Source organism: Hyperolius riggenbachi, chromosome 2, assembly GCF_040937935.1.
Source record: "Hyperolius riggenbachi isolate aHypRig1 chromosome 2, aHypRig1.pri, whole genome shotgun sequence".
NCBI lineage: Eukaryota > Metazoa > Chordata > Amphibia > Anura > Hyperoliidae > Hyperolius > Hyperolius riggenbachi.
This window is the reverse complement of record NC_090647.1, coordinates 122,416,629-122,433,532: the sequence shown is the minus strand read 5'-3', so window position 1 is coordinate 122,433,532 and position 16,904 is coordinate 122,416,629. Positions and strand designations below refer to the sequence as shown.

The 16,904-nt window shown below is 42.7% G+C and overlaps 1 protein-coding gene across 2 annotated transcripts in view; it reads left to right on the top strand.

Moving 5' to 3' along the window:
* Positions 1-16,904, top strand: part of VDR (vitamin D receptor) — a 105,909-nt gene that overhangs the window by 26,129 nt on the left and 62,876 nt on the right. For both annotated transcript variants that reach the window (XR_011026090.1, XM_068267319.1), the window contains exon 2: positions 5,290-5,420. Coding sequence is in view for 1 of the 2 variants with exons in the window: in XM_068267319.1 (XP_068123420.1) it covers positions 5,290-5,420 (131 nt within the window). In the remaining variant the exon portion in view is untranslated. The remainder of the gene's footprint in view (positions 1-5,289; positions 5,421-16,904) is intronic.

The following is a 16,904-nucleotide window of genomic DNA, read 5'->3' as shown; positions in this document are numbered from 1 at the left end:
TGTTAGAGAAGGAGACAGTGTAAGAGCGTCCAGAGAGATAAGAGGAGATCCAGGAATGTGCTTGTCCCTTGATTCCTAAAGATGACAGTGTCTGCAGAAGCAGAGCATGATCAACCGTGTCAAAGGCAGAGGAAAGGTCAAGGAGTATTAGAATGGAGAACTGGCCTTTGGCCGCAATCCCGAAAACAAAGTCAACAGTGCGCTTTGTTTTCCACAGGCATTTTTTCCAGCCTGGTGGCATGAAAAAGTAGCCAGATGGGGCATAATGGTGGAATGCAAAGGTGGTGCTTCTCTGTGCAACTATGCTTACAGAATAGGAAGAGGATGAGGAGGCGAGCTGATGACAGCCAGGAACACATAGTGCTTTACCGCAATATTCATGCCTAAAGCACGGATTATGCAATAATGCAAGTCTATGGTGACGCAGTAAATGTAAAGTGCAAACGATAGAGCATAGTGCGACGTGGCACGCATGTGTGGACCGACGGAATTTACTGCTTGTTCAGCAGGGAGTAGGTCACTGTTGGCACACACTGTCGCAGGGTCATATGAAGTATGGTTTTGTGTGGTGATCCCTTGGCAGGCCCCCTTTCTGTAGGATCACTGCACAAGTGTAAAAGCAGTGTAAAACACTGTAAAAGTAGACAGTGTAAAAGTAGACTGGCACAGAAACCTCCAGGTTCAACCATAAATTCACAGAACGTCACAGGTTCACCCCAGCGGGATAACCTTTACCTTTAGACTCCGTTACCATTTTGAACTGAGCAAATGGCCATGTCAGATCATAGCAGGCCTGTTCAGTGTCCACTCAATTTTCTCCTCCAATGGGATTTCGGAGCGGGTGCATTTCTACTATAGGCTTCTATTGGAAACACATCCACTCTCCGGACTTTGCATTCCATTTAGTGCAAGGCAGCGAACAGATCGGTTTTAAAGTAAAAAAGATGCATAATAATAATACCGTGTTTCCCCTAAAGTAAGACATCCCCTGAGAATAAAACCTAGCAGGAATTTCAAGAATTCTTGAAATGTAAAACATTCTCCGAATTTAAGCCCTAGCAGCATCCCACAAGACACCAGCAAGTCACGCTGAATACAAAGCCTGGATACAGGAGAGCAGCAGTATAATGTGAGTTTTACACAGTCCTATAGAAGTGTCAGGCAATTTGTGTTTTTGTTGGAGCCAGCCCTTCTGATCTATTGTGTGATAAGCATCAGCAGCACTTCACCTCTTCCCAAGACACACACACAGCTTATCCTATCATAGCTTTGGGGAGACTGACAGTTCTCTGCCTGCAAGAAATAAACTCTTACCCACATGATCAGCAGAATTAATTTCTTGTAATTGAGAGCCAATATCTGCAAACCACAAGCTCTGTGTATGTTGCACATGGCATACAGTATGTACATTTTGTATAGGAAAAATACCAGTGTGTTTGGCCAAAAATAAGACATCCTCTGAAAATAAGCCCTAGCACATCTTTTAGAGCAAAAATTAATATAAGACAGTGTCTTATTTTCGGGGAAACACGGTAGTATACTTCCTCTCTGGAGTGGCACTGGAAGTGGTTTAGTACATCAGTCATGGATACAGTACTACTAGGACATGGTGTGAAACCAGCCTTATGCTAACCTCTAAACCATATCTAACAGCAGGTGTAAGTCTAGCCATGCCTAGAATTATGCAGAATACAACTTGTAACTAATCATAAGCCATTTGAGAAACTTTCACTTCGCTGATACCTAACACTGCACAGGAGTATTGGGCACAGAATTGATATTAAGGGCTTTTCATTCTTTTTTTTTCTCTCTGTCTATATTAGACAATTTTCGCCTCCTGTCCCCTTTTAAACATTGAACACAGAATGGGATGATTTAGCAATGTGCTTATGTACATTTTGTTTCTGCTAACTATTATTCTCAGTATCTCGTGCTACTTTGAGTCTTCTGCCTCTCACAAGTTCTTCCATAGACTTCTGTTGGTAAATCGTCTGAGATGACACATTGCAGATGGATGGCTGGAAGAGGAAGTCCTTGATGTGTAATACACAAGGCATATGATCTCAGTAACAAAAGCATGCAACTGGGGGGTGGAGAAAAAAGTGAGGGATTTACAAAGAAAATTGTAAAGAGGATTTTAAATCATACCTCTCAACAGTCTAAAATTAGCATAGTTGTGGTTTACATTGCTGTTCCAGTTTGGGCTTATCGAGAAGGATGTGGGCTGTTAATTTGTAAAATATAACTAAAGTATGTTACACTCTTCCCTGGGTGCAACAGGTCCTGAACCACTCTGTGGCTGCCTGGATGGTTATCCTGTGTGGGGGGTTTAATATCATGAATGATTGACCCCATTCATTTACACAATTTTTGGACTATGAAAGAGTTTTCACCTATTTATACAACTATTCAGTATTATCTGGTATTGTACAATTGGATGTACATGTGGGCCTGATGAAGAGTCTCCGACTTGAAGCAAGCTAGCGTTGTCGCCCGGGCTGTGGAGACAGTACAAAAATCATCCAACTCCTCAGTTTATGAAAACTCCAACTCCAGGTACCCAAATTGCTCTGACTCCTCGACTCCTTAGTCTAATTTTTACAAAGGCTATGGATTTGGTTAAAAAATCATCCGACCCCTCAGTTTATTGAAACCACCGACTCCAGGTACTCAAAATTGCTCCGATTCTGACTCCTCACACTATTTTTGACTGTAAATGAATTTTTTCCTTGTAGCGCCTTTAAATATTTGTCATATTTTTTACCGAACCACTTTTTTTTGTATTGAAAAACCTTTTCTATCAATAAAGATTGGATATGGTACTTTCAAAGTCAGATGAGAGACTGATATCCTATGGTTACAATGAAGATTTCAGAAGGTGTAGTGGAATACCATTAACCACTTGAGGACCAGAGATTTATACCCCCCTAGTGACCAGGTGATTTTTTTTACAATTACACATTTCACAACTTTAAGGGTTTATTGCACGGTCATACAACTTGGCACCCAAATGAATTTTACCTCCTTTTCTTAGAAATAGGGATTTCTTTTGATGGTATTTGATTGCTACTGCGTTTTTTTTTTCTATTATTAAAAAAAGATCTTATTTTTATTGAAAAAAATGTTTTTTTATTTCCCTCCCCCCTAAATTGGCCCTAGACTACATTACATACACAACACTATACATACATAGACATATGTCTATGGCAGGAATTAGATTGTGAGCCCATCAGTGTCAAGGCTGTCCTCAGTACTGCACTGCAGGAGATCACAGTGCAATATAAATATATTTTCGCCTGTATATCAAAAAATCTGCCTGCCAGCTCTGATCGCGGGCTGGCAGGCTGATCACTGTGGCCAGCATTGTTCACTGACGGGAGCTCGGACTCGTGTGAGCGCGAGCTACCGTCTAATCTCGCTCCTTACGAGATCATGCCATATGGCCTGACTGAGGAATGAGAGACCCACTCTGCGGCTGCCATCTTGCGTTAGGTGGTCGCAGAGTGGTTAAAGTGTACCCGAGGCGATACGTGACATCATAAGATAAATGTGTATGTACGGTGCAAAACACATTAGGAACCAGGCTGTTTTGCTTTTTTATTTTGCTGCCTGAAAGACTTAACTTCAACAAGTGACAGCTTCTCTCTTGTCAGTACCTTGTCGGAAATATAGTAAACATCACTGAAAAGCAAATTACAGCCATAAAAGTTTTACTGGCAGAATACAACTTCTGAGAGCAGAGGGAGATAGAAAAAGGTCAATTGTACATGTATTTTCATTCAGGGACACTTACTATGCTGTCACTGAGCAGTGACAACAAAATATTTAATCTAATTTGTAAATGTTTAAATATAATGTAAAACCATGGCGTGTCTAAAAATAACATTTTAGGGATTAGGAGAATAAATAAAATTGTTTATCTCATCAGTTTGTCACCTCATGTTCACTTTAAGGGTATTTTTAATATTCCTAATTTGCAATGCTTTTTCTCAGCCCTTGCTAGTTCTTTGTAAAGTAAAACAAAACTGGCAAGTTTAATTTTCAAGCACATCACTGATATCCCCACAGAGGGGATATCAGAGGAGACATTCCTGAGATTGGTGTTAGAGAATAAGAACTAAACTATTGTATAGGCGTACATGTAAAAAAACCCATCCGCCAATTTCCATGCTTCCTAAAAATGAAAATTATGGGGCACCGTTGTTGCTCATATTACACCCTGGGCACTGCCAAAGCCGAAATTACCATTGCTGTCCATGCAGCGCCCATTTTACCCACTTAAGGACCGGCTGAGTTTTTTATGATCTGTGCTGCGTGGGCTCTTCAGCCCCCAGCACAGATCAGGTGGCAGACAGGGCGATCAGACTTCCCCCTCTTTTTTTTCCCACTAGGGGGATGTCCTTTTGGGGGAGTCTGATCGCCGCCGCTATGTTGTGCCTAGCGGGGGGGCCTCAAAGCCCCCCTCCACAGCGCTATTCACCCCTCCTTCTCCTTCCCTCCCCTTCGCAATATAGGCGTACAGGACAGCGATCCGTCCTGTACCACCTCAGATAGGCTTCAGCCTATCAGATGGCGGCAATCCCTGGTTAATCAGAGGTCGGGGATCGCCGATCTCCTTTTCGGCGCTGCTGTGACAGCAGCGCCGTACAATGTAAACACCGTGGATTACGTCCCCGGGTGTTTACATTTAGCCTGCGAGCCGCGATCGGAGGCTTGCAGGCTGTTCACGGAGCCCCCCGCCATGAACTGACCGGAAACACAGATGCGACCAGCCGCCGCCTATCGGAGTTAGCTGGTCGTTAAGTGGTTACCAAAGCACTGCTGGCCCCCAAATTACCTGCTTTGGTTATATAGTACTACACTGCTGTCACTGCTTGACTATAGTGTATAACTGCATTGCGTATCACTATGTTGTGGCTAAGTTATGCTTACCATTTCTGTATTCCAAGGTGATCTTTTTAATGGATGCTGCATACAGTATATTGGAACCCATTGTGTTCTTTACATTATCTAACTGTTTTAATATACACACATATTCTTTTGATCTGCTTTTTGGTTACAATAAATAATGCTAGAGTTGTGTATTGGTCATTGTGTACAGTGTGACTGGACTGTATTCCCCAAAGACTTTCATTTATCCTGAAAACGTTCATTCATTAAGCCATGATCTATCCTACGTATCTCTTGCCTGCTTCTCATGAATTAAGCCTTCCTTTAATTACTTGTGGTTAATAGAAAAGTGTCCTGTTTCCTTATAGAATTACTTACTTTATATTCTCTTGTTGATAGGAGAAGCATGAAAAGGAAAGCAGTCTTCACCTGCCCCTTTAATGGAGACTGTCGCATAACCAAAGATAACAGAAGGCATTGCCAGTCCTGCCGGCTGAAGCGCTGTGTTGATATTGGCATGATGAAAGAGTGTAAGTAAACAGAACTCTCTGTAATGAAATGTTCTTGCAGTGTTTTGCTACTGCTGTATCCTATCTAGAATAAGCTTGGTCCTATTTTAAATCCGGACTAAACCTATGATTGAACAAGGACTATATCTATTAGCACTTAGGCTGATAATCATGATCATAGCATGTACAGAAGCAAAGTGGTGGATACGGTACCTTTTTTATGGCCCAAATCAGCTTGCCAGTCGAGTACAGACTATTGTCCTATCTCTGGAATCACCTGGTTGTGCCTAATTCAGGTATGACTAGAGAAGGATGCATTGCTGGTCGGGACATTTAGATTTTTAAAACCGTGTTGTACTTTATTTTCTGGTTGAACTTGATGGACGTATGTCGTTTTTCAACCCAAATAACTATGTAACTTTTTCATATTGACATTAAAAATGCTACACATAGGCTATCATTCTTAAAGGAGCTGTCGGTAAGGAGAATCAGTGCGGGAAAACACCGCTGGCGGTGTTTTAGACTTCTGGCTGCTGATTCATAAAAATGTATCCAGTTGCGGTAGCAGTGCGGAGATTCCCCGAACTAAGCTGGCGGTAGGCAGGCGGTAGGCTTGCAGAGAAACGGAAGCAGCCGAGTTGATACATTTCTCCATGTTCCGCTCTGCTGCAGCTGCCTGGGAGGTCTGTGTGTCTCCATTCATTTACATTGTTATCGCCACATCAGATGGAGCGGTACTTCCCGACCTCACACCGCTTGCGGTGACCTTTATGAATTAACATTTTGCTACATTTGTTCCGGTAATCACCGCACAAGGCGGTGATTTATCACTCTGCTCGGTAGTGTAATTTTTTCATGCGAAAAGAGCCTTTATGAATGCTGACTTTGCTAGGTGGTCGGTAAAGTCAGCTGTTTTAAGCATTTCTGCATGCGGAAATGCTTTATGAATGATAGCCATAATGTTATGATCAATTTTAAATGGAACTCTCTTAAAGGGAAGGTTCAAGCAAAAAAAAAAATGAGTTTTACTTACCTGGGGCTTCTACCAGCCCCATGCAGCCATCCTGTGCCCTCGTAGTCACTCACTGCTGCTCCAGTCCCCCGCTGGCAGCTTTCTGACCTCGGAGGTCAGGGCCACATTGCATACATTTTTACGCATTCCAGCTAGTGCAGGAACAAAAATTTACGCGTTGCACCACTAACGCGTAAAAATGTATGCGTTAATGTTCCTGCACTAGCGGGAATGTGTAAAAATGTATGCAATTCGGCCCTGACCTCCGAGGTCAGAAAGCTCCCAGCGGGGGACTGGAGCAGCAGTGAGTGACTACGAGGGCACAGGATGGCTGCATGGGGCTGGTAGAAGCCCCAGGTAAGTGAAACTCATTTTTTTTTTTTTGCTTGGACCTTCCCTTTAACCACTTCGCATCCAGACCTTGCTTTGTACTTATTGACCAGAGCAGTTTTGACAGTTTAGCTATGTCCCTATTTAATCAGAAATAACTTTATCCCTACTTATGACACAGAAATGAAATATATATTGTTTTTTTCAAGACAAACTAGGCTTTCATTGTATGCCATATTTTTCCCTCAAACTATTTTGTTTTCTATGAATTTTAATGGGAAAACAAAGAAAAAAATAGAAAAAAACATGTATTTTTCAGTTTTACCAATTCCAGTTTAAAAATAAAAAGTGCTACTGTAGATAAAAAACACACATTTTGTTTGGCAATTCTTACTGCTTATCACAAAACTTAGATTATGTTCCTGTCACAATTTATGGTGAAGATATTTGATTCTGAAATAATGCTACAGAGTGTGTTTTTCACTATGAAATGAGAAAATACAAGTATTTTTCATAGTAAAAATCAATCTCATTAGCTCAGGAAACTTATATTCCCATTCACCAATTAGTGCTGCATCAGATAGTGCCAGAAATGTGCACAGGAGCAAGCCCAATCCTGCACAGCACTGCTTCTGCTACAAGACGTATATCTACTGACCTGTGGCTTAGATGAAGTCCCAGAGGACGCATATCTACTGACCTGTGGACGAAGTGGTTAAGAGTCTTCATACATACAGTATGTGAATGGAGGGCATTCAGGGCATTCAACCCTTAGAGGGACTCTGTAACAACAATGTCTTAGTGTTTTCTACCATCCTACAGGTTCCTAAACCTATTATAATGTGCTCTGGCTTACTGCAGCACTTTCTACTATCACCATCTCTGTAATAAATCAGCTTATCTTTCCCCTGTCGGACTTGTCGTCCTGTGTCTGGAAGGCTGCCAACTCTTCAGTGTGATCTGCTATGCATGCCCCCTCTATGCACACTCCCCTGTGTGTGTGTGTTATTTACATTAGCCAGCTTTTCTCTGCTCTCTTATCTTTTACAAGCTGGATAAATCCTCTGTTCACATACTGATGAGTCACATACTGCAGAATTACAGAGCTGTCTGCAAGAAGAAACAATCAGCTTGTAACTCTTCAGTGAGCTGCAGGGGGAAAGAAACACACAAATGATCTCTTGAGATTTAAAAGGAAGGCTGTATACAGCCTGCTTGTGTATGGATGTATTTTCTATGTGTGGACATACTGTACATCAACCTACTTCCTGTTTTGGTGGCCATTTTTTAAAAAACTTTTTAAAACTGTTTTTGACTACTTTTCATGCGGCGGGGAGCGGCGAAATTGTGACAGAGGGGAATAGATGTCCCCTAACACACTGGTATGTTTACTTTTGTGTGATTTTAACAATACAGATTCTCTTTAGTGTAGTATGAGGGTTCCCAAGGTCCAGAAGATGGTGTGAGTGGGGAGACCAACCTGAATATGCTTCCCCTGCACTGACATTAGGATGTGCTTCCTTGAGGCACAAGAAAAAGAGGTACACTAAGGGGGGCCAGGCTAAGCTGAGCACATAGGCTTGCTTGACACATGATGCGTTTAACCTCTCCTACCTTGGTAGTACGTCTGGCTTCCTCCACTCTACAGCATCGCTTAGGAGGGTAAAATTGAGGGGGTAAAATTAAGGCCCAAGATTCCAGTGATCTAAATATGACTTGACCCCACTCTGCAGAATGTTAGGCCCAGTGGATGTGCATTGTATGCATGTAATGGTGCTGTTTGGGGCTGATTAGCTACATGTTACATGCCTAGTATCTTGTACAGGAGGGGAAACTGAAGAGCTGCTTAATAATTCTTCTTCATTGCACACTGGAGCATGTATAGCGTTATAGTAGAGAAAGGATCTCTTCTTCTTTGGGATACTTGAAATTTCCCATTCTCGATCCTTAGTACATGCCAAGCCCAGTCTATATTACATTTAAAAAGGTATAGTATTTTGACTTTAGATCTCCCTATTCATTTTTTTTTTGTAATTGTGCGACCACTATTTTTATGTGCATTGAGTTCTATAATTTTTTATATGCTTATTTACATTTCCTGCATAGTTCATTTATTAGCTTCATTTTGCCCTTGGAGCGTTATCAGTCACTGCGTTTAGCTGTGGTTAGCTATCCAGGCCTATTTATAGCAGGGTTTGCTATATTGCTGTGAATTACTTTATTATGCAGCATAGCTGTTTCCACCATAGCTGCTGTGAACAGGAGAGGAATTGTGATTGTCATAAAGATGACATTACTTCTAGCTGAAAGGCAGGTAGGATATCTATGTAGACAATGGAGGTGCTGGAAAATACATTTTCATTGTATGCTTATGCAAGACTGGCGTTCCTTTTTTTTAATGTATTCAATTATGTGAGATTTTATTAATCTGTTTTCTTTTTAATGTAGCAGCTGCAGTACAGTCAGTCCTGGGAGCAGATACACGTTGCTTCATTGTTTAATTAGTGTATAGGTTCATCTTTATTGAATGTTCTAAAAGCACATCCATCTCTATCACAGCCTGCCTCATTAGGTCAGTTTGCATGGAGTTAATTAGTAAACTCTGCAGCCTTTAGCGTATTAAAGATTGCTGATTCTTTACAGAATGTTTCCTTTCACCAAGTGGTCACGTTCTCAGAGTTATAAAGTGCTTTATCGGTATTCTGGTTATTTAGCGATTTATATTAAACTACAGTTAGGGCTGGCTTACACTGCAAGAGCTTTTTCTAAGCGCTTGTGATTTGAAAAGCTCTTGCTAACGTAAAGCCCAATCTACACGATACGATTCATTGTGCGACTCGTTTACGATTCTATTTACGATCCGATTAAATCCGACATGTCTGATCGGGATTCGATTCAATTCGTTTTGCCATTGCAAAACAATGGCAAATCGAATTGAATCGAATACCGACCGGACATGTCGGATTTAATTGGATCGTAAATGGAATCGTAATCGAATCGCACAAAGAATCGTATCGAGTGTAGATGGGGCTTAATGCTATGTGTGTGATCCCACTTGAGCAATGTGATTTTATAAAAATTAGCAAGAGCTTTTTAAATCCCTAGTGCTAAAAAAATTATTTACAAATAACACTTAAAGGACTCTGGTTTCAACCCACACTTTTCTATATATTAATAAATAAATTTAAATACACAATAATAAAAGTGATGAGTAGATGGGTTCTTCCCAATCAGGATCTGCAGTGCATTAGTCCAATGAGTAGATCATGATCTGCCATGATAGATCTATACACAATAAATGAGTGCTATTGTTTTGTTGTCCTTTGTGCAACTATCTACCTTCCTAAAAACAGAACAGGGTGATGAACTATGGCGCTTGTTCCTAAAACTGTCACCCAAGTCGGTGTACTCCCCAAGCTTTTTGCTAATTTTGGTGAGCACCCGGCTGTCATCGGCTCACCTCCTCCTATGCAGTAAGCAGAGTTGTGCAGAGAAGCACCAGCCCTGCATTCTCTCATCTCGCCCCACCCGGCTACTTTTTCATGCCACCAGGCTGGAAAAAAATTCTGGGGAGAACATTGCAAGTGATCAATTAGTGAACATTTAAGGCAACAGGAACTGTCTCTGTGTAACCTAAGACTCTAAGTGGGTGTGAGCAGAACCCTCTACCAGCTTGTCTTGGTATAGCTTTATATGCCTTGCACATTTATTTGTATTTTCTCTTTGCAAGTTGTGTTGAAGGCCATTCTTATATCCATATTCTTCTGTTCCTTTCATATAAGCTGTACATATATAGTTGTGTTGTGGTTTAATTTCATTGTGCAGTACAACAGAAGATGTAATATACAGTGGCTTGCAAAAGTATTCGGCCCCCTTGAAGTTTTCCACATTTTGTCATATTACTGCCACAAACATGAATCAATTTTATTGGAATGCCACGTGAAAGACCAATACAAAGTGGTGTACACGTGAGAAGTGGAACAAAAATCATACATGATTCCAAACATTTTTTACAAATACATAACTGCAAAGTGGGGTGTGCGTAATTATTCAGCCCCCTGAGTCAACACTTTGTAGAACCACCTTTTGCTGCAATTACAGCTGCCAGTCTTTTAGGGTATGTCTCTACCAGCTTTGCACATCTAGAGACTGAAATATTTGCCCATTCTTCTTTGCAAAAGTGCTCCAGCTCAGTCAGATAAGATGGACAGCATTTGTGAACAGCAGTTTTCAGATCTTGCCACAAATTCTCGAACTCTAGTACAGTGTGTTATACTAATAGCGTAACTCTGAGTACATGCTGCCTGTAGTAATGGTACTATTGTCGTGCGTTGTCTGTGCACGGCAATATTACCACACTTTTGTGCATGAACACCATTGACTGTTGTTACTGCCATGACTAATGAAATTATTTAGACTTCTAAGGGCTCGTTTCCTCTTGTCCGGCGCGATCCCAGTGCAGAAAACGTGTGAATGAATCCGCATGTGGTTGCAGATTCCTTCGCATTTCCAAGCTGTTTTTTCATGCGAAAACGCACGCAGTTTGCGGTATTTGATTTTAACTATGTCAATGCCGGTAAGCAATGACATAGGTTTTTCAACGAAAACGCATGGAAAATCGCAAGAGTAAAACGCTTGCTATTTTCCAAATAGTTACATTAGCGGCGAATCGCAAGCAGGTGTGTGGCAAGCGAATTCTGATGGCTCTGCCTTGCAGATTTTTCCTGCATATGAAAACGTTCTGCTTTCCTGGAAAGTGGAAACAACCCATCCACTTGTATTACTTTTGCAAATTCACATGTAGACAATGCATGCGAATTCTCTCTAGTGGAAATGGGCCCTAAAGGATTGACTCACAAAATATTGTCTGGTACACTAGCTTACCAATTCCATTAGACGCTATTTACAGAGTTCGTTAAATTGTCAGAGTGTTCAATTAAAACCTAATGCATTCAGTTGTTGATTTTTACAAATACTAGTTATAACTGAATGTACGAAGACTAATTGAAAAGTAAAGAGACCATTTTTTTAGAATTCAGAATCAGATGACTCTTCAGGATCGTTCCGTAGCATCCTTCACAGTGAATACATTTGTAAAGTGTTTCCAAAATGTTTCAAAGACAAGTAGCAGACTTTTTAGTGACACTATTTTTGTGCAGCCATATTTCACTTCTGAAGAGAAGGTATTGTGAGCATAGTTATTTTTTTCAGCACCGAGAAAGCCCAGAAATCACAGAGCTGTAAATGTAAGCTATATAGAGTTGCAGTGTGGGGATGAGTGCATGGATTTCGCAGTGTTGGGAATTACGACTTTTGCATCCGATTTTCCCAGTTTTGATGGAAAGGACGAAATACAGAATTTCCACATCTAAATTCTGAAAGTAATGTTCTGCTCAAGGAACGTGAAGGAGAAACATTTTATGCTAAAATTCTAAGCAAATTTATAACCTATTATGCACATATTTTTGCAAATTCACACTAACCATTTTCAACCTCATGGCCAGTGTGAATATACAGGTCCTTCTAAAAAAATTAGCATATTGTGATAAAGTTCATTATTTTCTGTAATGTACTGATAAATATTAGACTTTCATATATTTTAGATTCATTACGCACAACTGAAGTAGTTCAAGCCTTTTATTGTTTTAATATTGATGATTTTGGCATACAGCTCATGAAAACCCCAAATTCCTATCTCAAAAAATTAGCATATTTCATCCGACCAATAAAAGAAAAGTGTTTTTAATTAGGTCTTGCTCTTAAAAGCACATGTGCACTTATGGAAGTTTCACTAAGCTTAGCTTATTGAGATGACAACTGCGGGTGGTGGCTGGTACTCACGAACCCCGTGGTTGAAGAAACTTGAGCAGCTGATGTTATAAGAATCTTGCAGGGGAGCCGCTCAATCTCACTGGCCCCGGCCGGCAGCACAATGAGAGAGACTAGACGTGCTGAGGATTGGTGGCTGCAGGGTCGGGCAGACAGCCCGGCTCCCGGAAGAGATGCGCTGGTGCTGGAAATGGGATGTGTAAATCCCACGCTGCGTGCTCACTGTGAACAGCTTCCCTCTTCCTCGTACTGTGTGACGTGGAAGAGCAAGACCTAATCTCATAAGATTGTACTACACTGCCTGTCATCCATTACGCCCTCAGCAAGGGATGCCATACCTACTCTATTATGAGGAATAAGTGCATACGTTTGAATCAACACCAATCAGTGGAATACCTATTTTGAGTGCCAATCGCACAGACATCCACGCTACTGTCATATCTAGCAGGACTATTCTTTTATTATTTTTATTAATACAATATTTTTTCATTATTTTTATTTTTTACATGATGATTTCTACTATTGAAGAATATTAAAGGTGTGTATCACTAGGCATGTTTTAACACTTACTTGATTTTATATCTGTTGTTATTCAGTTCTATTCATTAGCGCTATCTGATTTTTTACTACTATTTCATTATTTGAGGAATTGGGATATCCTTTATCAGACTCAGCTGCTACAATTAGTGGCGCACCACTCCTAATTGATTAGTGTATTATTATTGACTTTCTTATTTGCAACAATTTACCAAGTGGAAATGCCAAGAAAACACAGGTCTGAAAGTCCTGGCCACAACAATTAACAAGTAAAGGAATAGGACAGGGGGAAAAACACTGGACTGCAGGAAGGGGATTGATTAATTGCTACACTTGGAGGTCTGGAGGAGTTATTGGCTGTACTTAAAGCGGGATTGTCACCATAAAAATCAAATTTCAACAGCAACTGGTCTGAGTGTATTAAGTAATAAGGATGCTAATCCTGCTTTCAAAACTTTTTCTGCTGTTATGGTTTGGAGTTATCACATACTTAAGGGGCACTGGCCCTTTAATAGTCCGTGCCAAACAGTTGCATACTGGGGGTTCTTTTTATCTATAATATATCCCTCCTCTTCCTTTTATTTCCCTGCCTAGCTGCCTATCTAAAACATGATCCTAGTGTTGGGCGAACATCTAGATGTTCGGGTTCGGGCCGAACAGGCCGAACATGGCCGCGATGTTCGGGTGTTCGACCCGAACTCCGAACATAATGGAAGTCAATGGGGACCCGAACTTTTGTGGTTTGTAAAGCCTCCTTACATGCTACATACCCCAAATTTACAGGGTATGTGCACCTTGGGAGTGGGTACAAGAGGAAAAAAAAAATTAGCAAAAAGAGCTTATAGTTTTTGAGAAAATCGATTTTAAAGTTTCAAAGGGAAAACTGTCTTTTAAATGCGGGAAATGTCTGTTTTCTTTGCACAGGTAACATGTTTTTTGTCGGCATGCAGTCATAAATGTAATACATATAAGAGGTTCCAGGAAAAGGGACCGGTAACGCTAACCCAGCAGCAGCACACGTGATGGAACAGGAGGAGGCGCAGGAGGAGAAGGCCACGCTTTGTGAGACACAACAACCCCGGCCTTGCATGAGGGCAAGAAGCGTGCGGATAGCATGCTTTGTACCGCCATGCAGTCATAAATGTAATAAAGATAAGAGGTTCCATAAACAAGGACCGGCAACGCTAACCCAGCAGCAGCAGCAGACGTGATGGAACAGGAGGAGGCGCAGGAGGAGAAGGCCACGCTTTGTGAGACACAACAACCCAGGCCTTGCATGAGGGCAAGAAGCGTGCGGATAGCATGCTTTTTACCGCCATGCAGTCATAAATGTAATAAAGATAAGTGGTTCAATAAACAGGGACCACGCGGCAACGCTAACCCAGCAGCAGCAGACGTGATGGAACAGGAGGAGGCGCAGGAGGAGAAGGCCACGCTTTGTGAGACACAACAACCCAGGCCTTGCATGAGGGCAAGAAGCGTGCGGATAGCATGCTTTGTACCGCCATGCAGTCATAAATGTAATAAAGATAAGTGGTTCAATAAACAGGGACCACGCGGCAACGCTAACCCAGCAGCAGCAGACGTGATGGAACAGGAGGAGGCGCAGGAGGAGAAGGCCACGCTTTGTGAGACACAACAACCCAGGCCTTGCATGAGGGCAAGAAGCGTGCGGATAGCATGCTTTGTACCGCCATGCAGTCATAAATGTAATAAAGATAAGTGGTTCAATAAACAGGGACCACGCGGCAACGCTAACCCAGCAGCAGCAGACGTGATGGAACAGGAGGAGGCGCAGGAGGAGAAGGCCACGCTTTGTGAGACACAACAACCCAGGCCTTGCATGAGGGCAAGAAGCGTGCGGATAGCATGCTTTGTACCGCCATGCAGTCATAAATGTAATAAAGATAAGTGGTTCAATAAACAGGGACCACGCGGCAACGCTAACCCAGCAGCAGCAGACGTGATGGAACAGGAGGAGGCGCAGGAGGAGAAGGCCACGCTTTGTGAGACACAACAACCCAGGCCTTGCATGAGGGCAAGAAGCGTGCGGATAGCATGCTTTGTACCGCCATGCAGTCATAAATGTAATAAAGATAAGTGGTTCAATAAACAGGGACCACGCGGCAACGCTAACCCAGCAGCAGCAGACGTGATGGAACAGGAGCAGGCGCAGGAGGAGAAGGCCACGGTTTTTGAGACACAACAACCCAGGCCTTGCATGAGGACAAAAAGCGTGCGGATATAGCAGCAATGCTTTTTGCCGCCATGCAGTCATAAATGTAATACAGATGAGAGGTTCAATAAACAGGGACCGGAAACGCTACACCATCCCAGATGTTCATTGGTCATGTTACTTGGTTGGGGTCCTGGAGTGTTGCGTAGTCATTTCCAATCCAGGATTGATTCATTTTAATTTGAGTCAGACGGTCTGCATTTTCTGTAGAGAGGCGGATACGCCGATCTGTGACGATGCCTCCGGCAGCACTGAAACAGCGTTCCGACATAACGCTGGCTGCCGGGCAAGCCAGCACCTCTATTGCGTACATTGCCAGTTCGTGCCAGGTGTCTAGCTTCGATACCCAATAGTTGAAGGGTGCAGATGGATTGTTCGACACAGCTACGTCATCTGACATGTAGTCCTTGACCATCTTCTCCAGGCGATCGGTGTTGGAGGTGGATCTGCACGCTTGCTGTTCAGTGGGCTGCTGCTGCATGGGTGTCAGAAAATTTTCCCACTCCAAGGACACTGCCGATACCGTTCCCTTTTGGGTACTAGCTGCGGCTTGCGTTGTTTGCTGCCCTCCTGGTCGTCCTGGGTTTGCGGAAGTCAGTCTGTCTGCGTACAACTGGCTAGAGGAGGGGGAGGATGTCAATCTCCTCTCTAAAGTCTCCACAAGGGCCTGCTGGTATTCTTCCATTTTGACCTGTCTGACTCTTTCTTCAAGCAGTTTTGGAACATTGTGTTTGTACCGTGGATCCAGAAGGGTATAAACCCAGTAATTGGTGTTGTCCAGAATGCGCACAATGCGTGGGTCACGTTCAATGCAGTCTAGCATGAATTGAGCCATGTGTGCCAGAGTCCTACCAGAATCCTCATCATCCTCTTGTGAGCGTTGTGATAGTTGTTGTGATGCATCATAGTCGTCACCTTCCTCCTGGTCTGCTTCTGCTGACCATTCGCGTTGAATTGTGGAAGTCCAACGTGCACCGCTCTGGCCCTCGTCAGTGGTGGCATGAAATTCCTGCTCCAACTCCAGCTGTTCCTCCTCCTCTTCTTCGTCATAGCTGCTTGGGCCAGCGTTCTCTGAGGCGGATGGCCTGATGTTGGTACCATCACGCTGATCGTTTTCTCCTTCAGATTCCCCCAGTTGCATCATGACAGCTGTTTCCTTGATTTTTAACATCGACCTCTTCAGTAAACACAGCAGTGGTATGGTAATGCTGACTGAAGAGTTGTCACTGCTCACAAGCAACGTGGATTGCTCAAAATTTTGGAGGACTTGGCAGAGGTCCAACATGTTGGCCCAATCGGATCCACAGAAGCTTGGCAGCTGTCCGGATGCGCCTCGGTACTGCGCCGTCATGTACTGGACCACTGCACTCTTCTGCTCACAAAAGCGTGCTAGCATGTGCAACGTAGAATTCCAGCGCGTAGGGACATCACACAGCAAGCGATGGTGGGGGAGATTGAAGCGCTCCTGCATCTTGGCGAGTGCCCCCGAAGCAGTACTGGAATTTCTACAATGTTTGGCCACTCGACGCACCTTCAACAGAAGATCGGCCACGCCTGGGTA